Here is a 20,264-nt window from a genome sequence, read left to right on the forward strand (position 1 = left end):
CTTCTCTAGCGCCGTTTGACCATGATGCACAAGCAACACAGTTGACGGCGAGATTTCTCTAAATAGGAATGTGTGCAATTTAGTGCTTGTGCTTCTGTGCAGCACAATGGGGTTGAGGTGCAATAATAATCAAGTAAGTGACTAAAGTCAAGTGAAGTTCAAGTCAAGTGAAGAGACAAAGCATGCAGGTCACGTGGTATTGTAAGCGTCTTTTTCGTCTTAGGTTTTCCAATTGGACTGGCAGGCAGGCCTTGAATTGGACTGAATGATAATGAATCTTTGAGGCGCGGAGTTCAGGGAGTGAACAGACCCACATGTGACAAACCAACCAATCAAATGGCAGGAATTTGGAATCGGCGGCCTGAGGCCACAAAGAACAGTCCAAGCTCCGGGTCGTTCCATTTGCCTTGGTCAAGATTTTGAAAAGCCTCAATACCGAAAGCTCAACACCCCGTCCATCCACCACCAATTGACACTCCCCCCTCATCGCAATGGCCCCCCTGACCATCGCATCGCGCGCCCTCGCGCGTGAGGCCGTATCTCGATCTCTCACCTCCACTTCCGTACGCGCCATCTCAACCTCCGGCTCCCTCGCCGCTGCCGGTTCCTACTCGAGCCCCTTCAAGGGCGAGCAAAAGTCCACAAAGGTCCCCGACTTCAGCAAATATGCCTCCAAGGGCAACTGGAACACCAACGCCATGATGAGCTACTTCATGGTCGGAACCATGGGTGCCATCACCGCCGCCGGTGCCAAGTCCACAGTACAAGGTGCGTAACTAGGAATGCCGCAGACGCCCCTGGGAAGCACTACGAGTATGGATCCGACTCGGCACCGCAGCAGTCGTTGCCCATTATTACGCTTTTGCGATTGGCGACGGTCGATCATGATCATGATGCAAAGGCTGCCAAAGCTCGACTGAAGTCGGACCTTGAAGAAGCCGCGCAAGATGGCCAAGCGAAACCCACGACACTGTCGATCGACCATACTGTTACGGACCAAGGAAACAAAACTACGGGGGGGAGAAAGGGAATCCTCGTCGGGCAATGGCTAATACTCAGATCTGCAGAGTTCTTGAAGAACATGTCCGCATCCGCCGATGTCTTGGCCATGGCCAAGGTCGAGGTTGACCTCAACGCCATCCCCGAGGGCAAGAACGTCATCATCAAGTGGCGAGGCAAGCCCGTCTTCATCCGACACCGTACACAAAGCGAGATCGATGAGGCAAACAAGGTCGAGGTCTCTGCGTTAAGAGATCCCCAAACCGACGAGGACCGTGTCCAGAAGCCCGAGTGGTTGGTCATGTTGGGTACGTATCATCATGGGCGTTTCCAAGCCATCAACTGCATTGTCTGGGCTCAGTGCACTGCCTTGGCGCATGTTCACGAATGCATATATGCCACTACGGCACATCGCTCACAAGTCCAAGCATCATGTATGATCTGCAAAACACATACTGACATGTTTCGGCGTATTTAGGTGTCTGCACGCACTTGGGTTGTGTACCCATTGGTGAGGCTGGTGACTTCGGTGGTTGGTTCTGCCCTTGCCACGGTTCTCACTACGACATCTCCGGACGTATCAGAAAGGGTCCTGCTCCTCTCAACCTCGAAATTCCCACCTACGAGTTCCCCGAGGACGAGAAGTTGATTATCGGTTAAGCGTGGATTTGTATGAATACTAGACTGGCAAGAGGGGTACTACAATCTCAACATCTGGTGGATAGACGTCGCGAAGAGACCGCGATACCCGACCATATCTTTAGACGTTCCCTGGCGTCCGCCAATCCTGTACAAAAGACAACATTGAAAAGAACGACCCATCTTTCATATTCGCTTTGGTTATGCCTCTCTATTGATCGCTATATGCATTCTGACGGTATGAAGTATGCGACAGCGCATGAACACAATCATTGATTGAGCAGAGATGAGTTTGTCACGCTGACTAGGAACGTCATTTGTATGGCATATCTGGGGTATTAGTCGGATCTAATACTTCAGACTGGGCCGAACCAAAGGACTGAGCTTCATGGTTGACGTTCAGCATGCTATCACCTGTCCTCAAGGAACGAATGTTTCGGCTACAATAGCGTGTCAATGGATCGCTTTGTCGCCCGATCCAATCTGCCAACATGCCGATCATGCAAACCCGTGTATCAAGCTCTAGTTGTCCTCATGCATGATGCGGGTTTGCCAAGATCAAGTGGCTGGTAAGACATGGTCCAAACATTTGTGCCTTGCAGTACGGTGGCGCACTTAGACGTGGACGATTTGCGAAGTCGCTGATTGACAACAAGATGGCCATGTAAGCGAATGTTGAGAGTTGGCCCCTTCAGAACGCGTAGTTGATAATGTGCTCCGAGGTTTATGTCAACTAACAACCATACCATGACTCCAAGCAACTTAGTCATGATACCAACAGTTCGGGTTTGATTGTGCTTGAGACCTATCACTTTTCGCTGATGACCGCTTTGATTATCATCTCAAATTTCATGTACATATTCCGCAGGCATCTTGATCAGTACTTGGCTATGTGTGTTCCATCTGAAGCCTCGACAAACATGATCGACTGCATGTTCATCGCATCATTGCAGGAGTGCTGCCACCATGGCTAAACGGGTGCCACCATCCTGAAGCGGTCTGGCCATTCCGCCTCCATCTGAAGTGACCTTTGCGCGGTAACCTGGCAGCAATCCGGGAGTCGGTCGTCTGAACAACTCCAACGGCAAGGTATATTGTAATTTTTCTACAGTGCATGTCGCCGATACTTTGCCAATACTATATGGAGACTGGCCTCGCTTCTCATAACAACAGTGACATTAAACTTTTGGAGTATGAAGAATTCTCCGAATCCTTGTCATGGGGGTTGCAGCAACCCCTGGCGCATGGGCCATTGCTTCCCGCCAGCCAATCGCATGGCATCTATCAAGCTTTGAGGCTCAAGCAACCTGAGACAGCTTCTGTAGGATGTCCAGTCTCATCTCATCTTCAGACTCAGACACCAACACGGAGTCGGCGAAGATTTTTTTGGACCCAGTGCGATTTATACACCAAATTTTCCATCTGCAAGCAATCTCAGGCATAATCTTGGTAAGCTCAACGTGTGGGCTCCACCATTCGCTGTCAATTCGCACATGAACGGCTTTGACAACCGTGGTCATGGAGGGTCATCAATACATTCCTGCTCGCTTATGCCCTAATGGCAAGGCTCACGTAGTTTGCGCTCTGCATACTGAGCCACGCATCGGTTAATTGGCCCTTGGTCCGAACATGAGCAGGCCCTGCCAGAACCAGACTGGGCGCTTGAAGCACACAACATCTCCTTAATGGAGTCTTTATCCCCGGAGTCACGCTCATCCGAAGAAGCGCCCTAATTTGAGCCGCATGGAAACCTAGGCTCTATACCCTGAGCTACCTCCCGTCTCAAAGAATGATCTACAGATCATGGATCTTAGCGAGCTGCCAAGGGGCCCTGTCATCTCTAGCATCAGACGTCAGTCTGAATCACCCGCAAGCGGTTGGGGTTTCTCTAGGTGAGTGAGCGGGTCAATCGTTGCGGCAAGAAGTTGCTACGATGCCTGATACTGTCGCTTAGCCGAGTATATAGACGTGTGATGTGCCCGCAATACATGTGCATGTTTCTTTCCTTCCTCATCCAGCATCACTGTCTTTCATTCATCATTCCATTCTTTACTGTTCTGTGAACATTTCTATTACAACTATACGCTCTTTTTAAGCGCATTATTACGAATCATCTCCCATCTTTAGGCCGGGCCTCTTTTGGAAGTTATTGATATTATATAAACAATCGTTTCATCGCAAAATCACTCAAGATGAAGTACGAAACAAGCACAGTTTTGCTGGCTCTTTTGAGCGTGGCTGCTGCTCGCCCTGATGCCGTTAGATCAGGCTCTGCCATCGTTGTTCGTCGGCCACCGCACGCAGGAAGAGTTACCAAGTTCCGTCGAGAGGTTCCTCGTAAGCGTCATATTTATGTTTTGGTACGGAACAAGAACTAACCGACTCCCAGAGGAGCACTCTCACGAACCTATCCTTCAAGCAGTAAATACTGCTCTGAAGTTGGACAACCCCGAGAACATCCAAGATGCTGTGTTCTCGCTGCTTGGTAACGCCGCTGCCATCAAAGGTGCCGGAACCGTGACCAACACGGATTGTCTCCAACAGCACGTTGCAGACCAGGCCTTTACCAACGCTAAGGCGGCCGGTGATGTCGACGCGCAGGCCAATGCTCTGCTGTTCCGTGCCCTCGAGCGCAACACCGGCTCTGTTGGACTGGCATCTGTCATCTGCAACGAAACAGCCACCAACCCTGAGGTTGCTGCCATCACACAGCACCAGGATCCCGCCTCTGACAACGCCGCTGCCGTTAACAAGCAGATCGTCCTCGACCTGGCAGTTCAGCTGGCTGCTATCGGTGCTGATCCCCAGCTTGCTCTCCAATCTGGTACCTTCGCGCCTGGCACTATCGGTGACCCGACTGGTAAGGGTAACGCTTGCGACGACATTGTTGACGTCGGCTGCATTGTGGAACAAAACCTTCTTGTAGAGGACGCCACTGCTGCTGAGATAGATGCTGCGGTTACCGCAGGTGGCGCTACCGTCGACAACGGCGCCGCCGCAGGTAATGGAACCGCCGGGAATTCAAGCGATGGTAAGTCGAGGTTGATGCACCTTTCCCCAGTGCACCATAAACCGAAATTTTCTAGAATATGAGGCTGACAAATTTTGCCGATGATTTAGCCGACAACTCCGCCGATGATAGCTGCGATGACTCTGCTGACGACTCTGCCGGTGATGCCGCCACTGCCACCGCTTCTGCAACCAGCGCCGCTGCTACTTCAACCGCGACGGGCACCGCCACTGCTGCTGGTGTCGACGTCAACGCCTTTACTGGCTCTGTCGGCTCTCCTCCCATTCCCGTCATCTCTTCCGCTGCCGAGCGTCCCTTCAGCGTCAATGGTGATACTTTCCTGAACATTGGTGCCGCCGTACAGCGTGCCTGCGATGTCCAGAAGAACAAGTGCGCGAACGCCGCCAACTCCGGTGAGGGTGGTTCCGTTAGCGACTGTGACGCCCAGCAACAGGAGTGCACCGCAGCAAACTCCAAGAAGCGCCGTGCTCGGGCTTTCCCCCGATTCTGAGTTATGAACAAGCCGACTTCTAGGACGAACGCGTGACTGGGGATAGAAACAATGTACGACATATGTACTTGACGGCTATAAGATAGGATTTACACCGGCTTCAGTTCTTGGATCGCAATTTCAAAATCCTTCAGCCATATTACGAATCAATGAATTTTATATGAACCTATTCTTTAGCAGCGATATGTGTGGATAGTTCTTGTTATTTCGTGACCCAACTTATAAGTTGAAGTTCACCTACAGGGATGTGAATTGTTAGTTTTTAAGTAATTGAAGAAAGCTGCAGCAAAACAGTTGGTGCTATCCATCAATGAACGGAAACGTTTGACAGGGGTGGGTATGTTATGTGATTATTTCATTCTTACGTGTGCCAGCACTACCCTCCGACCCGCCATCTCCGTGGTTAGTAAGTAGGATACGAGTGTGTGCTCCCGGCAGAAGAAAAGATCGGAACGGTGTTCGAGTTCGTGGGTATCACAGGTCCCAAAGAAGCTCAGAAGCATTCCACCAAAGTGCGCAAACATGTGATGAAGGACGTCAGCAAGGCGAGGCGAAAGCCTAGACTGCCTTGCACGGATGATGTGAAGGCCCAAATGCCCGAACAAGAACCGTCGATGGGTTTGAGCAATAGAGTGGTGAGCATCCCGGTCAGAAAAGAACGCGATATGAGCGGCTGCGTAGCTCACGCAGTGACTCCCAGGCTGAGGACTTCATCAGTCCTATGGTCAACCCAATTGAGATAAACGAAAACAAGCTCGAGCCTCCGTTTTTGTAGGTTATATTTCGTTGGTTAGGCGTAATACTAGGTCGCGAGGAATCTGGCGAGTGCACCAGGAGGAGACGGAACTGCCGTCGTGGCACCAATATTGCGCCGGGAGGGTTGACAGCGCCGCGATCCATCTGAGCGGACTCAAGTGGGTCATTGATAGAGGATGGGGACTCAACAAACTCGGGAATCCCGTTCTTCCCTTGGCAATACTATGGTATGGTTTTAAATAATCCTTCTTGCTACTTACATATTGGCATGTTGGTCAGCACCCAGGTCGAATCTAAATTCAGCAAGTTTCTTTGACTCCGAGCCCCATTTTGTTCCATCAAATGGAGCGGCCGTGCCGCCAGATGTTATGGGCGAAAATGGCAGGTATCTTGACGCTCTGTTCAAAAGATGGAACAGCCGATTTTCCATTTTTGGTGATATCACGTCTGTCTTTCATTACCGAAATAGCCAAAGTTGCAAATTTCATTAATAGACTGAACCACGAGCCAGTCTTCTGGCAAAACGACATCACGATAACACGAATGATAGTCTCAGTGTCCCACAATGTCCTAACTCTCAAGATTCGTGATCTTCCCAATGATTCCTTAGATCTCCAGTTGACCTTGTGGACACACATGATTGCCGCAACCCAAGAAGAAGATCGAGAAGAACGAGCCTGCCATGTTGTATTTATCGTCGAAACGATGCAAAATTTGGGTTTATCATCTGGAAAGGAAGCATTAGATATCGCGCGAGGCATCATCTAGATTGGAATTATCATGGCAAATAAGGGGGCAAATCTGGAGGAAGAAATAGATATCCGCTTGAGTGCTGACCGTCTGTCCAAGTAATTCCAAGCAGTCCAACTGGAACCTAGTCCAGGACACTTGGGCAATGTTGTAGTGAAAGGTCCTGCTTCCTGGGCGCATGCAAGCACACCCCTGCTGCACTAAATGGAAATATGTCTATTTCCCACATGCGAGTATCTCGCCTACCAAATATCCCAATCATGCCTTTATGCGAGAGGATATACAAGAAGCTTCCTAAGAATCAATCCCGCTCAATACAGAACTGTGGAGAGATGACTACAAGATCCTAGGCTCATAAGTTACTGCCCCTCACTTTGTTTTGTCCCAGTCCGGGTCTCAGTTGAACACGTATGTTGGTGTATTCCACTGAAATTTGGTCAAGGAGTTTGGGTAGTGTGCTGACCACTTTACACAAATATGGTAGTTAATGATGGAGACGCACAATTCCAAATTTCTAGATTCGATAAGTTCTATAACATAATTAAACACCCCTAATCCAAGTTTGCGCAACACCTCTAAGATGAGTTGCTGTTATCTTTGCATGAAAATGCCTGGTCGATCTCGCCCCGAGCATACGCATCTATGATATTCTGAACGACACCGTACGTTCCGCCAATCGTCAGGAAGACAGCCAACAAGATCATAAGCCAGTTGAGATAGTACACCAATACCTGCCACCAGCTTCCCTTGCGGTAGTGTTGATGATCGTAGACCCACAGATACCCAGGCAAGCCCAGTGCCAAGGGCGCAAAAGTTAGCGACCCGGCCAGTGCGAGGAGGTAGTTGAAGATGGGAATGCCGGACGCGATCAAGAACGCGACGGCTGACATGCCAAAGGTGCAGGCGAGCCAGACGGACCAGTGCACGACTGTGTTCTTCTGCAGATGCTGCGAGTTGCGCAGGATGCGAACGAAAATGTACTTTGCGGCAACGTGGATGTACAGGCATGCGCTGACCAGAAGACCGATCAGGCCGATTCCGTAAGCAACCTTCTTGATCAGGTCGCCCGCGCTGCCGAGAGACGGCGAAGCAACCCATTGGCCGCACCAGCGGTAGACGACCAGACTGAAGGATAGGTAAGACGCCGTGACGATGCCCATGCAGAGGTACACGGCCTTGTTATAATCTCTTGGCTTCTTCATCTCCGAGATGACGGGCAAAAAGGCCGACGTTCCTGCGCCCGAACAGAAGATCGTAGCTACGGACGTGATACCGGCGACGAATGTCGGGTTACCGATGACACGGTATCCAAGCTCGAAGTCACCCGTTTGTGGTGCAGCAGCAGGCCTGTCGCGAGTTGTGACTCCAACGCTAATATCAGAGGTCAGCTTATTATAACTTATTAAGAACCGTGTGCCGCAGAGTGCTGGTATTTTTACTTACACAACAATGAATACCGCGATGAAGACGGACAAGAAACCAGCCCAGGTTAGCCAGGCGATCTTCTCGAACTTGCGGGCACTGGCCAGGATGAACACAGCAATCATAGCTACTAGCATGAAGTAGTTTGTGCAGATGGCGTGGTTCGAAAGCGCGTTCAACGCCACGGATGCGCCAAATATGCCGGAGGCACCCACAATGGCATAGGTTACGAGGAAGAAGATTCCTACGACCTCCTTGAGCCAGGAACCTCCCACGACGAACGCCATGTCGGCGATGGAATGACATCCCGCGTGGGCGTTTCGAAAGTTGCCCTGGACGATGGCGCAGTATGTGTTCAAAAATTGCCAGCCGAGGACATTGATCGCGCCGGGTAGGGCTCCGAGGACATACATGGCCGAGGGAATGGTCAACACTCCGGTGGCGAAAATGACTGTTGATCTCGCAAGTCAGCTTTTGTGCCGCTCAATCCCCCAGTCTGTTGAAGACAAATCGAGAAGCATACCTTTCAGGAAGATCACGGAGGCATGAATCCAAGATACTGTACGAAAGTCGACCTGGCCCTCCTCCCTCTTGAAGACTTCGAAAGCGTCATCGTTCGGCTCTAGCTTGACGGCCTGAATGCTATCACTGCTTCGCCCGGGAGTAGAATTAATGGCATCAGCCTTCTCTGAAACCTTGGAAGTCATCTTGGTGATACTAGGCTTTGGAAAGCGTGTACAGAAGCAAATCTCCAATGTTGACGAGGAAGAGTTGCCCGATGCAGAATGATGATACCTGCTGCCGGTCGGCCACTTCACTTATATGCATCCTGATGCGCTCTACTATCGCAAATTACCAACATCATAGCCTTATCATCGGCTAATCATCAGTCTAATGATAACGATGGGTCATCCTGTACCAGGATACCGGTGTTCTTAGCCCATCGCATGAGCAGAATCCGGGGATTGTGGATATTGCCAATAGAAGCAGTGGATACGTTGGAGAAGGTTACTATCTCGGACCCCGCGTTGGAGTCGAACAAGAGTCATGTATAGCGTCCGTTGGAGTAACTCCAAAATGTGACCACAGACCATAGGCTACTCCAACCACACGACTTTTGGAGGACCGGGTCAAAGTCTCGACTCCAATGGACTATTCGCTATCATGGTGATTATCGATGTAGATACCGGACAATCAGAACATTACCTAGAAATGATGTTATTCAATGATTGCTATTACGCTGTTGATTTGCTTGTAATGAATTAGCTCGACCGGTCTATCTCACCTTTGTGCTGGGAACCATGGTAATCCCGTATGTTATGAGGCAAGAATAGCCATATGACGAGACATCTATGAGGTTCAGTTGAATTTATCGAGTAAGCAGCATGTCATATCACTTGGCAATTATGCCGCTGGCATTATACAGTTTCTGGTCTCCTCTAACAAATCATGAAAATCACAGTGGCAGTAGTACTAATATTCTGATAGGGGAGTTAGGTTACTTTGCATCACAAATTGAGCACTCCCTATCATATCGTCGGTAAGATATGCTCAATTCAGATTGTATTGTTTGCATTGAATTTTTCTATCTATTTCTTGAAAATTAAGCCAGGTTCTGCGGGCAGTTTTGCCCCAGCCGCAGGCTTATTTTTACTTTTGAAGTCGTCACATATCTGTTCCATAGTCACAAACTCGACCCCTTCGTGCTTTTTGAAGTGATCAAGTAATCTATTGTCATATGAGCAATGTTTCATTTGAGTTAGTTCTTGTAGGTGTCGTCAAGCTTACCTCTCATGCATCAATAACACCTGGGGATGACCTGACACGTCTGGGTGGATTGTGATAGGGAAGATAAACTCATCATACTCCCTGTAACAATAATCGAACTGGTCACGCCAAATGTCTTCAACATCGCGTGGGTTGACGAATCCGTGGCTATTCGCCGCATTCTTAATAAACATCATCGGCGGTAGGTCGTCGAGATACCATGAGGCTGGAATCTCAACGAGGCCGGTTGGCTGGCCGTACTCCAGGGGTCGCATCCACTCCTCGGCCTTCTTCTGATAATTGATGGGTGTCCAAGTATCGCCCGTCCTAAGGAAATAGGCCTGACAGTCATGATGACTGAAACTGTGATCATACTCAATGCCATAATCAAGTAGAAGCTGCCCACCTTCTTTACTGCATTCCCACCTGATATATAGTATTTGCATTAATATGTTGACTCCAGTCATTGCAGACATTGACAGATCACGCTTACCATGGTGCAACGCTACCTCGAGGAGGTTTGCCGGCGAACTCCGTTAGCATCTTGTATGTTTTGTCCAATACATCCTTTTGTTGTTCGATTGTCATGTCCTTGGGGTTTTCGTGTGAGTAACCATGAAGCCCGATCTCGTGTCCCGCATCTCGCACAGCGGCCATATCCTCGGGGAACGTCTCTAGAGAATGCCCTGGGATGAACCATGTTGTCTTGATGTCATACTTCTTGAAAAGCTTCAGGAGACGCTGCACGCCGATAGTACCAGCAAATATACCTAGAAGCCATTAGTGTTGTGCAGCTGGCAATATTTCATTGCTCAAGTTACCTCTACTGATGTCGCTCGTTGAGTCTTCGCCTCCGTACGACCCAAGCCAACCGGCTACGGCATCGACGTCTACGCCGTAGCTGATGAGAACTCTCTTCTTAACCATGACGGCGAATGCAGAAGTGTTGAAAAACGAATTAGCTGGAGCTCGTGTAGTATGATCAGAATGCAGGAAGGAGGTGCCGACTATGCAATTGTCATAGAGAGAAAAATTGTTCAATATGAATCAACCGAAGGCATGCGCGACAACAAGTATTTAGCGCCGACTATTTCATATGAGCCACTCCAATCAACGACATACTATCCGTGACATGATTCAATCACACATGATGCGGGGAAGTAGGAGTAAGTGGGTGCGCCAGAATGCATAGTGTCAAGGCATTAACATGCATTAGTGAGCAGCTTGTATCTCCAACTTGTACCTGGTGCGGGCGCTGTGATAAGATAGTGGCGGGCCTTTGGAGTACAGTTGGAGTGATTTCTATAACGTTGTACGAACCAAGGATTGGCGGTCCCTAAAGTGGAGACTCCCCGTTGAAACTCCAACGATAAGGCATGGAATGCTGCCCAGAATGAGCACCAGCGAAAGCCAATGACATAACCGTTAAGTGTCACGGTAATTTGTGGCATTAATGGGAAAATTGATGAAATTCCCTACCAATCAGCCATACTGGGATTCGAAAATATGACTGCAAACATTGACATTCCGGGAGAGATGAAAGCGGCAAAGTTGTGCGAAGTATGCATAATCACAGTTTTTTGAATTGAATTACAGTGCTAACAATGAGGCTGATTAGTATAACAAACCCTACGAGCTGGGAACGAAAGAGGTCCCAACAATAAGTGATCATGAGCTTCTCGTCCAGGTATATGCGGCTGGATTCTGTCATTCCGACTTGCAAGTCATGCATGGGCAATTTGAATCAAAGTTGCCCCTGATCCCATCGCATGAGCCAGCCGGCAAGATCGTGAAAGTTGGGGCCAAGTGCGGAAGCAAGTGGAGGATCGGCGACAGAGTCGGGGTCCTAAACTTCAAGAATTCGTGCAAAACATGCACCGGTTGCAAGTTATCGAAGCGGGAGTATGGAACGTACGATCCTCGCTTTTGTGAGACACGGGAGATGGCTGGTTTTAAGCATGACGGTGCGTTCGCCGAGTATATGGTAGCGGATCCAGAGACCACAGTGAAGTTGCCCGAGTCTCTCTCATTTGAGCAGGCTGCTCCACTTATGTGTGCTGGTGTAAGTACTGTCTAGTATTTTGGTATTGTCGTTCGATCATTCTGATATTCTGGTCCAGGCTACTGTATGGGGAGCCCTTGAGAAAGCTACGACTGGACTCAGACCTGGCGAGACAGTCGCCGTTGTCGGTATAGGCGGGCTTGGTCACTTAGGAGTCCAGTTTGCGAAAGCGTTGGGATATCGAACAATAGCGATTGACAGCAAACCCGAAGGCAGGCAGCTTGCAACAAACGTTTCCAGCCCGGATCTGTTACCTGATCTCGTAGTAGATTCTATGTCGACAGATGCCAAGCAAAAGATCTTCGATTTCACGCACAGAGAAGGTGTCGCCGCTGCTGTAGTCTGCACGGACTCACTACCAGCGAATGAATGGACTCTGAGCCTCTTGAGGATTGGTGGTACTCTTGTGCTCCTTGGTTTACCTCCTGATAAGTGGCGGTTCGATTCTGATATCATTGTGTTCAGGGAGTTGATCTTGCGAGGAAGTTATGTTGCAAGTAGGGAGTCGACTGAAAGGATGATGGCCGTCGTGAAGGAAAACGATGTTCAATCACAGTTGACATTGGTGCCGTTCGACAAGGTGCCAGGAATTGTAGATATGTATCTACACAAGTCTTTCAGCGGCAGAATTGTCGTACAAATATTGGAAGAATAAACAGGTACCAGAGGCACTAATCTTGGTACCTCATGAGCTTTCTGAGAAATGCGAATTACTTCCTCATTATTAATGGAGTCAACTTGGGACCAACAGCAATTGAAGCCTCGACAGCGTTACTGGAGCAAGCTCATAGAGCCTGGCCTCTTCAGAGCGTTCAGAAATAGAATATACGCACGGGCGGAACCTTCTTGCTCACGTAGCAATTTTAGACTCAGCCGTACACTTATTCTGTTTCACCCAAACATGCGAGGGTTCTACTTGAGCGTCCAGCTGACTCGATATGAGAACAGTTGCCTGAGTACTGATCCACTAAGAAGACGTCAAGACCACAAGGAGCAAGAGATAACTGATGTGACTTCAGGATTAAGCTGAGCAGTTACTAGCGCAGGAGGAGTTCCTTGCAATTTCCATGGCCCCAGAGCTTATCCGGCATTGTTAATTGCTGTTCATCACTTCCGCTCCACTTGGAGCCGGATGCAAGTGCTCCAACTGTGCTGCTACCGTGTTGGAGACTGGCAGAGTGTTCTCCAACTTTCATAGTGGAGTTCGCCTGTGAGAGAGCCACATTAGTTCTGCAACATTGGAAGTTTACTCGATAGAATTATCTTATGGTTTGTCAGTAAAATGTCCCTACTGGGATAGTTCTTTAACTCTTTGGGGTGATGAGTATGTGAATGTTTGTTGTTTAAGATGGTAAGTCGTTCTCTTTTTCGCAAGTTCTGTCTTGCTGAAGTTAGTACCATATATTTCATTGCGACGGCGTTATCTTGCGGGTGATACATAATAATACCGTAATCCCATAAGCCCAAACTATCTTATCAATAGATTGGGGAAATGTCGGTCTTTTTCAAGGCTATCGGCGAGTATGTCCCTTATGCATCTAAGGTAATGGGTTGCTGCTTACTCACTTCACTTAGCGACAATCCCGTCAAGAAGGGAGAGGCCGAAGCTATATTGGATAGTATTGGCGTGAATATAGACGAAAAAGATGCAGACGACTATCATGTGCTTCTGGCTGCGGTACATGATGTAGCGGATCATCTCATGGACTTGCCCGATTACCAACCTATTCCTGACAAGAAGAAATACCCACGTGAGAATATCCGTGTCCCATCATCCTCAGAGCAAGATTTCGGCCACGCCTGGGCTCACAGGTTTCTTATCAAGGGCAATCCCGAGGGCGAGTCTCTGGGAGGCAGAACATTTTGTTTGAAGGACTGCATAGCCGTAGCGGATGTCCCACAATTTTTCGGCAGCGATGCCTTTCCAGCCTGGACTCCCTCCACAGATGCGACAATCGTAACCAGGATTTTAGATGCCGGCGCTGATATTCACGGTACAGCTGTCTGCGAAAGTTTCTGCAACTCTACTTCTTCCTTCACAAGCGCGCAGGGGACAATCGAGAACCCCCATCGAAATGGATACTCAGCGGGTGGAAGTACGTCAGGAGGCGCCGCCCTGGTTGCTGGTGGAGTGATGGATTTTGCACTTGGCACCGATCAAGGAGGCTCAATCAGGGTTCCAGCTTCTTTGTGTGGCTGTGAGTGCCAGAATTTCCAGATTCTTGAGTGAACCATGCTGACAGTAGTTTACAGGTGTTGGCTTGAAGCCAACACACGGGTTGGTTCCATACACCGGCGTCACCTCAGGGGATGCTATCGACGACCACACAGGACCAATTGCACGATCCGTTACAGATGTTGCCGTCTGCCTCGATGCCGTAGCAGGTTATGATGGAATTGATGATCGATCCCTTGGTTCCTCGGCTCATGGCTCCTTCGGGTTCGTGGAAAGCCTTAAGCAAACAAGTTCAGTCGACCTGAGTGGCCTTAAAATAGGTATCCTCAAGGAAGGAATAAGTCATTCTATCATGCAACCAGGCGTAAGGGATTTGTTTCTCAACGCAGCCAAGAGGCTGGAGCAGCTTGGTGCTATAGTTGAGGAAGTATCGGTTCCCCTACACTTGGAGGGCCCTGCTGTATGGACCGTACAGCAACGCATCTCTGGTGCAGCTGGGGTCCTGGGACAGGCACACGGACGAAGGGGTCTATCTCTTACAGAGTTCGAGCAAGCGCGGTTGCCGTGGACTTCGGACAACTTTGCGAAGCTCTTCCCATCTACTAAGAATACAGTCATCAACGGCCTTTATCTGTCAAAACGCTTCCCTGGTCTTTACGGCAAAACGGTGAATATTGGCAGGCGGATCCGCGATGCCTACGAAGAGAAATTCCAAGAGTACGATGCTCTCATCATGCCGACGACTCCCTACGTGGCGCCAAAACATGGCACACGAGATTCTCCACGAACTTGTTTCGAGCCTAGTATTGGCTTGACTTCAAATACGGCGATATTCAATGTGACGGGACAGCCGGCTCTATCAATTCCTATCGGGTTCGCTCCAGCTAGGGAGGATCCCGATGTATCATTGCCTATCGGAATGCAGATTGTAGGGGGTTTGTGGCAAGAAAAGAAGATCTTACAAATAGGCCACGCTTGGGAGTCTAAGTTTGACTGGAAAACAATCAGATACAGCAGGTCTAACCCGCCTAAAGAGGAGGCCGAGACAGGAATTCCGAAGGGCATTAACATGAACGGAAAACGGCCATTCCAGGTAGAAATTGAAAGCGCGACGCTCACTAATGTCGCTGCTTAAGACTAGGCTAACTCCTACTTTAAATATGTATACGTCTAGAAAAGCAATTTTCTTGGTATTTGAGATTCTGTGATATTATTACTCCGTATAAGCTTGCATTTTGATTTTGACGGTAGACTAACTTGAGTTAGAGATGGCTCACAGCAGTCAACCGTGAGGATGGTGTACTGTAAGCCCCGAGGAGCGGAGCTTGACCCTGGTGGGATGAACAATTTCCTCGTGAGCATTGCCTATCACAGGGTTTCTCATCTGGGCGGACCGCAAGCCGTTCCAGGCTCTAAGTCTTGCAGAAAGTAAGAAGTCAATGGTATCTTGCTGTCCCGTACTATTCCCACAGATACAATATGCTAACCTACTCGATTGCACGGTTCAAGTGTTAATGGAAGACTGCCCGAACCCAATTGTCTGTCACTCGCCGAACCTGGCTTGGTTGAGCCCTGAAACGCTGCCCCATTTAGTGTTTGTTTTGCACCCCGCAGCGCGCATCGAGATCGGTGTTAACCTCCAAGGTTAGTGCTACAGGGTCTTATCTCCGGCCGTTGCATCATAGAGCTTAGCTACTGTATGTATCTAGGTTAGTGGTAATCAATTGCTTATCCGTTGAATCCTGAGAGCTTCATCATCTTGGAGGGGCATTTTCCCAGCCGACTGTCGGAAAACACAAATAGCATTTCTCGCTCCCGGTCGCAATGCGAACTACATCATGGCCTACGTAGCGCCGATCCACCGGCCGAACAGCATCCGCCATGCTGTGCGAGCTCGACTATTCCCCGGCGAAGACGAAGAAGACGAGTGCCTCGTGGTGGCAAAGGCCAACCGCCTTGAGTTCTGGAAGCTTGACCACGAATCGGAAAGCTTGGTCCTTGTCGACACCAAGGTCATTTTCGGCGCAATTTCCATGCTCCAGAAAGTGAGCCCAAAGGATGCGGAGCTGGATTTATTGTTCGTCGGGACTGATCGGTTCCATTACTTCACTCTTGGGTGGGACCCCGAGACAAAAGCCCTCGAAACTATCCAGTCGTTTAATGATATGAACGAGAAGCACATGCGAGACTCCCAGAGCCAAGACAAGTGCATCACGGACCCGACCGGTCGATACATGGTAGTTCTGCTCTGGGAGGGCGTCTTGAATATATTGCGTCTTGGCTCACGGAAGAACGCCCGGCTCGATATACAATGGCAGGATCAGTGTAGGATCAACGAGCTCTTCATCAAGTCCGCTACCTTTCTGCACGTTGAAACCGGCAAGCCCAAGGTCGCCTTCCTCTACCAGACTCGTACAGACATTCCTGATGCCCAAGTGGTCACATATAACCTTTACTCGGACGAGAAGAACACCCAGGTCTCCCGTTTCGAGCCACGAGATCAGGTGGACCGCTTCGAAATCCAGGACCCCGGTGCAGCTATGCTAATACCTGTTGGCCGCGGCCAAGAAGATCACAAGCGCTACATCATTCGGAATGCCGCACAAGCCCGAGCTCAGCTTGGTGGATTTATTGTTGTCGGCGAGACAAGGCTACTCTACTACGATGACGCCGCAAAGAAGACGGTCGAATCTGCATTAACGGAAGCTTCCATTTTCGTTGCATGGGCCGAATACGATGTTTCGCATTATTTCGTTGCCGACGATTATGGCACAATGTGGCTTCTCGAGATCGTACTGGACGGTGGGGCAGTCGTGAGTGGACTGGAGATGAAAAAAATCGGCGTCACGTCGAGACCCAACACTTTAACCTATATTGGAAGCGATTTACTTTTCGTAGGAGCCCACTATGGAGACTCGCAAGTTTTCAAGGTCAATGCCGAAGGGGACTGGACGCTGGAACAAGTCCAGGAGATACCCAATATTTCGCCTGTCTTGGATTTCACAATCATGGACATGGGCAACCGGGAGGGCGAAGATCAGACCACTAACGAATACTCGTCAGGACAAGCCAGGATTGTAGCCGGCAGTGGTGTGTTCAAGGATGGAAGTCTGCGTAGTGTACGAAGTGGTGTTGGTTTGGAAGACATTGGTATCTTGGCTGAGATGGAGGGCATTCAAGCACTGTTTCCTATTCGATCACAGGCTCCTTCAAAAGCTGATACACTATTCGTCTCGTTTCTGCTGGAGACAAGAGCGTTTGTGTTCCAACCGAGCGGAGACATTGAGGAAATCGATAGCTTCAAAGGTCTATCGCTGCAGGAACAAACTCTTTTGGCCCTGAACATTTCCCAGGGCCGCCTATTACAAGTCACACCTACCACTGTGTACCTCGTAGACCTCGAAGGTGGTGTCGTTATATCTACCTGGCAACCTTCGAATGGTGGAGCGATCACAAACGCCTCCGCAAACGACAAATGGATATTACTCTCTATCGACGGACACAATCTTGTATCTCTGCAGATACAGCAAGATCTGGCAGAAGCTCAGCAAAATGAGCCTGCCGACAATGATCAGATCGCGTGTGTTCATCTTCCTCCTCAGTATTCGAACATTGGAGTCGTGGGATTCTGGAAGTCTGGAAAAGTGTCGATAGTCAACCTAGAGACATTACAGCCTTTGCACAGCGAATCTCTGAGACGCAAGGATGATACCACCTCAATTCCTCGCGATTTGGCATTGGCACAAATAGTGCCGCCATCAATAGGTGGGCCCACGTTATTCGTCGCCATGGAAGATGGTCTAGTGATAACCTTTAACGTTGCGGCCTCGGATTTCTCTCTCTCGGCTAGAAAGAGCATCGTTCTTGGTACAAGATATGCCCGCCTGCAACTTTTGCCGCTACAAAACGGCATTTACAATGTTTTCTCCTCAAGCGAACATCCCAGCTTGATATATGCAAGCGAAGGCCGAATCATCTACTCGGCAGTGACGGCTCAGGACGCTATCTGCGTATGCTCTTTTGATTCCGAAGCTTTCCCGAACTCCATCGTTGTGGCCGCTGAGAATCAGTTGAAAATAGCTGTGCTCGATCGCGAGCGCCGCACGCATGTCAAGAGCCTGCCGATGGGGCAAACCGTAAGAAGACTAGCATACTCACGAAATGAGCGCGCCTTCGCGCTTGGTTGCATCAAGCGAGAGGTCGTTAACAACGAAGAAGTTATCACCAGCACCATTAAGTTAGTTGACGAGGTAATCTTTGACAAAGTAGGCCACGACTTCGTCTTAGATACCTCTTCTAGCCTGGAAATGGTTGAAGCTGTCATACGTGCCGAGCTACCTGACTCCTACGGTGTAAGTATACAAAACAACCAGTATCCCCTTTTTCCTTTGTCACTCGAGACGATACTAGTCAATGACCTGCCTCAGCCTCATACAAAGTGTGAGACTACTGGTCTTAAGCAAAACATAACCCCGAAGAGTCTCCCTCGTTGTAGAAACATAAACTAACTCAGATATTTTCCTGATGCAGACACGTGCAGAGCGATTTATCGTTGGCACAAGCTTCCCGAACGATACGCAGCCTAACCCCGGCTCTAAAGACAACGTCAAAGGTCGGATTCTAGTGTTTGGCATCGACAGCGAAAGGAATCTGTACCAGATTGCATCGCACAATCTCAAGGGAGCATGCAGATGTCTTGGTGTCGTCGGAGATAATATTGTAGCAGCACTGGCAAAAACGGTTGTCGTTTATCGGTATAACGAGGTGACATCTTCCTCTGCCAAGCTGAACCGCCTGGCCTCTTATCGCCCGTCCACGTACCCGGTAGATCTTGCTGTCGAAGGGAGTATAATTGCCGTGGCGGACCTCATGAAGTCGATGACGCTTATCGAGTTCACTCCTCCCCAGGATGACCAGCCTGCAAAACTAGAGGAAATCGCTCGGCACCACCATGCCGCTTGGGCCACAGCTGTTGGCCATGTGGAGGGAAGCTCATGGCTCGAGGCTGATGCCAATGGCAACCTCATGGTGTTACGCCCCAATGAGCAAGGCGCAACTGAAGAGGACAAGAAACGAATGGACATCCTAGGTGAAATGAATCTTGGTGAAATGGTGAACCGGATCCGTAAGGTTACAGTTGATTCGAGCGAGAGTGCCATTGTTGTGCCACGAGCATTCCTTGCAACAGTGAGTAAATTATTTATTTCCGGATGAACTGTCAAAGTTCGTTGGTTTGATATGAGGTAACATCTGGCTAACAACGATCTCTACAGGTCGAAGGAGGTATCTATCTTTTTGGGACGATTTCCTCCCGCTACCAAGACTTACTCATTCGATTCCAAGCAAACCTCGTCCGCGTCATCAAGACAATAGGGGACATCCAGTTTGACACTTATCGCTCCTTTCGCAATGAACAACGGGAAGGCGCTGGGCCATTCCGTTTTATCGATGGTGAATTGCTGGAGCGTTTTATAGATATGGATGAGAATGTGCAGGAGGAGGTCTGTAGCGGCTTAGGTCCAGATATTGAAACCATGAGGAACTTGGTGGAAGAGTTGAAGCGACTCCATTGAAGATGTTATAGTTCGTACTGCACCAATGAGCAGTCACTGTATAAGCTCGTCCAATCACCTGATAGATATTGTCATAACGAAACCGAAAGTCATCTTAACTACATGGGTCTCTTTTCATTTGAAGATCATGCCCCTTCGCAGACACTCCGCTTCTTTTCCTCACATTGTCCGAGTTTTTCCACTCGTACGGTGGAGGCTCTTGGGTTGTTTTGACTACTACTCCATGATATAAGATCAGCTATAGTTATTTACCACCGAATTATGGCTTGTGGTGACCCATGAAGAATCGAGGATAAAGACCACACAAGAGATGATTACCTCCTCAACGGCAAGATAAAGCGAGATGCTTAAAAATTTTCATTAGTGATATACATGTCTAGTAGGTAGTAGACGAAACGGAGATTTGCTGCAATCTCAGCGTCTCATAGCAACTAATGATTCAGCCAGGCCAATATCCTTGACAACACACTCTTCAAAACTGTGAAATCCTCGCCTAATAACATCGTATCTGGGCATCTTATGCACCTGCAAGCTCATAGATGGGGCCACCACGAAATCCGCCCCTCGACGCCATACACGACCATTCAATTTTGGCTCGA

General features: G+C 49.2%; 7 protein-coding genes across 7 annotated transcripts; 5 read left to right on the forward strand and 2 right to left on the reverse strand.

Annotated features, from left to right (window-relative positions):
* Positions 1 to 491: 491 nt before the first annotated feature.
* On the forward strand, positions 492 to 1,659 carry BKA67DRAFT_589446 (cytochrome b-c1 complex subunit Rieske; the record flags this gene model as incomplete). Its single annotated transcript, XM_046104461.1, has 3 exons — positions 492 to 768; positions 1,068 to 1,307; positions 1,478 to 1,659. 3 exons carry the CDS (start codon positions 492 to 494, stop codon positions 1,657 to 1,659), a joined length of 699 nt encoding a protein of 232 aa, XP_045963524.1.
* Positions 1,660 to 3,456: 1,797 nt separating this feature from the next.
* BKA67DRAFT_12733 (uncharacterized protein) lies at positions 3,457 to 5,418 on the forward strand. Its single transcript, XM_046094980.1, has 3 exons — positions 3,457 to 3,975; positions 4,028 to 4,669; positions 4,759 to 5,418. The coding sequence occupies exons 1-3, from the start codon at positions 3,831 to 3,833 to the stop codon at positions 5,157 to 5,159; spliced, it is 1,188 nt and encodes a 395-aa protein (XP_045963525.1). The 5' UTR covers positions 3,457 to 3,830; the 3' UTR covers positions 5,160 to 5,418.
* A 1,796-nt stretch (positions 5,419 to 7,214) lies between these two features.
* On the reverse strand, positions 7,215 to 9,074 carry BKA67DRAFT_640661 (transmembrane amino acid transporter). The gene is made up of 3 exons (XM_046105762.1): positions 8,611 to 9,074; positions 8,109 to 8,538; positions 7,215 to 8,036 (listed from the first exon to the last, which is right to left on the reverse strand). Exons 1-3 carry the CDS (start codon positions 8,792 to 8,794, stop codon positions 7,241 to 7,243), a joined length of 1,410 nt encoding a protein of 469 aa, XP_045963526.1. The 5' UTR covers positions 8,795 to 9,074; the 3' UTR covers positions 7,215 to 7,240.
* A 539-nt stretch (positions 9,075 to 9,613) lies between these two features.
* On the reverse strand, positions 9,614 to 11,040 carry BKA67DRAFT_597015 (polysaccharide deacetylase family protein). The gene is made up of 4 exons (XM_046105302.1): positions 10,676 to 11,040; positions 10,348 to 10,624; positions 9,876 to 10,280; positions 9,614 to 9,815 (listed from the first exon to the last, which is right to left on the reverse strand). The coding sequence occupies exons 1-4, from the start codon at positions 10,779 to 10,781 to the stop codon at positions 9,677 to 9,679; spliced, it is 927 nt and encodes a 308-aa protein (XP_045963527.1). The 5' UTR covers positions 10,782 to 11,040; the 3' UTR covers positions 9,614 to 9,676.
* Positions 11,041 to 11,248: 208 nt separating this feature from the next.
* Positions 11,249 to 12,634, forward strand: BKA67DRAFT_544336 (alcohol dehydrogenase GroES-like domain-containing protein). Its single transcript, XM_046101259.1, has 3 exons — positions 11,249 to 11,414; positions 11,473 to 11,916; positions 11,975 to 12,634. Exons 1-3 carry the CDS (start codon positions 11,361 to 11,363, stop codon positions 12,569 to 12,571), a joined length of 1,095 nt encoding a protein of 364 aa, XP_045963528.1. The 5' UTR covers positions 11,249 to 11,360; the 3' UTR covers positions 12,572 to 12,634.
* Positions 12,635 to 13,408: 774 nt separating this feature from the next.
* Positions 13,409 to 15,227, forward strand: BKA67DRAFT_510289 (amidase; the record flags this gene model as incomplete). Its single annotated transcript, XM_046097311.1, has 3 exons — positions 13,409 to 13,437; positions 13,492 to 14,114; positions 14,170 to 15,227. 3 exons carry the CDS (start codon positions 13,409 to 13,411, stop codon positions 15,225 to 15,227), a joined length of 1,710 nt encoding a protein of 569 aa, XP_045963529.1.
* A 539-nt stretch (positions 15,228 to 15,766) lies between these two features.
* On the forward strand, positions 15,767 to 19,765 carry BKA67DRAFT_685936 (mono-functional DNA-alkylating methyl methanesulfonate N-term-domain-containing protein). Its single transcript, XM_046109017.1, has 3 exons — positions 15,767 to 18,444; positions 18,623 to 19,279; positions 19,366 to 19,765. The coding sequence occupies exons 1-3, from the start codon at positions 15,931 to 15,933 to the stop codon at positions 19,663 to 19,665; spliced, it is 3,471 nt and encodes a 1,156-aa protein (XP_045963530.1). The 5' UTR covers positions 15,767 to 15,930; the 3' UTR covers positions 19,666 to 19,765.
* Positions 19,766 to 20,264: the final 499 nt, after the last annotated feature.

Source organism: Truncatella angustata (genome assembly GCF_020726525.1).
Source record: "Truncatella angustata strain MPI-SDFR-AT-0073 chromosome Unknown BKA67scaffold_1, whole genome shotgun sequence".
Classification (NCBI taxonomy): Eukaryota; Fungi; Ascomycota; class Sordariomycetes; order Amphisphaeriales; family Sporocadaceae; genus Truncatella; species Truncatella angustata.

What these genes read in the sequence shown, in the direction of transcription:
- BKA67DRAFT_12733 (XM_046094980.1), top strand. Translation starts at nt 3,831, where the DNA reads ATGAAGTACGAAACAAGCACAGTTTTGCTGGCTCTTTTGAGCGTGGCT. An exon ending in GTTCCGTCGAGAGGTTCCTC is followed by an intron (nt 3,976 to 4,027) that starts GTAAGCGTCATA and finishes ACCGACTCCCAG; the next exon opens with AGGAGCACTCTCACGAACCT. An exon ending in CGCCGGGAATTCAAGCGATG is followed by an intron (nt 4,670 to 4,758) that starts GTAAGTCGAGGT and finishes CCGATGATTTAG; the next exon opens with CCGACAACTCCGCCGATGAT.
- BKA67DRAFT_640661 (XM_046105762.1), bottom strand. Translation starts at nt 8,794, where the DNA reads ATGACTTCCAAGGTTTCAGAGAAGGCTGATGCCATTAATTCTACTCCC. An exon ending in CTCCGTGATCTTCCTGAAAG is followed by an intron (nt 8,539 to 8,610) that starts GTATGCTTCTCG and finishes CGAGATCAACAG; the next exon opens with TCATTTTCGCCACCGGAGTG. An exon ending in ATCGCGGTATTCATTGTTGT is followed by an intron (nt 8,037 to 8,108) that starts GTAAGTAAAAAT and finishes CTCTGATATTAG; the next exon opens with CGTTGGAGTCACAACTCGCG.
- BKA67DRAFT_597015 (XM_046105302.1), bottom strand. Translation starts at nt 10,781, where the DNA reads ATGGTTAAGAAGAGAGTTCTCATCAGCTACGGCGTAGACGTCGATGCC. An exon ending in AACGAGCGACATCAGTAGAG is followed by an intron (nt 10,625 to 10,675) that starts GTAACTTGAGCA and finishes AATGGCTTCTAG; the next exon opens with GTATATTTGCTGGTACTATC. An exon ending in GTGTTATTGATGCATGAGAG is followed by an intron (nt 9,816 to 9,875) that starts GTAAGCTTGACG and finishes ATATGACAATAG; the next exon opens with ATTACTTGATCACTTCAAAA.
- BKA67DRAFT_544336 (XM_046101259.1), top strand. Translation starts at nt 11,361, where the DNA reads ATGACTGCAAACATTGACATTCCGGGAGAGATGAAAGCGGCAAAGTTG. An exon ending in AAGCGGCAAAGTTGTGCGAA is followed by an intron (nt 11,415 to 11,472) that starts GTATGCATAATC and finishes GAGGCTGATTAG; the next exon opens with TATAACAAACCCTACGAGCT. An exon ending in CTCCACTTATGTGTGCTGGT is followed by an intron (nt 11,917 to 11,974) that starts GTAAGTACTGTC and finishes ATTCTGGTCCAG; the next exon opens with GCTACTGTATGGGGAGCCCT.
- BKA67DRAFT_685936 (XM_046109017.1), top strand. Translation starts at nt 15,931, where the DNA reads ATGGCCTACGTAGCGCCGATCCACCGGCCGAACAGCATCCGCCATGCT. An exon ending in AGCTACCTGACTCCTACGGT is followed by an intron (nt 18,445 to 18,622) that starts GTAAGTATACAA and finishes TTCCTGATGCAG; the next exon opens with ACACGTGCAGAGCGATTTAT. An exon ending in CACGAGCATTCCTTGCAACA is followed by an intron (nt 19,280 to 19,365) that starts GTGAGTAAATTA and finishes CGATCTCTACAG; the next exon opens with GTCGAAGGAGGTATCTATCT.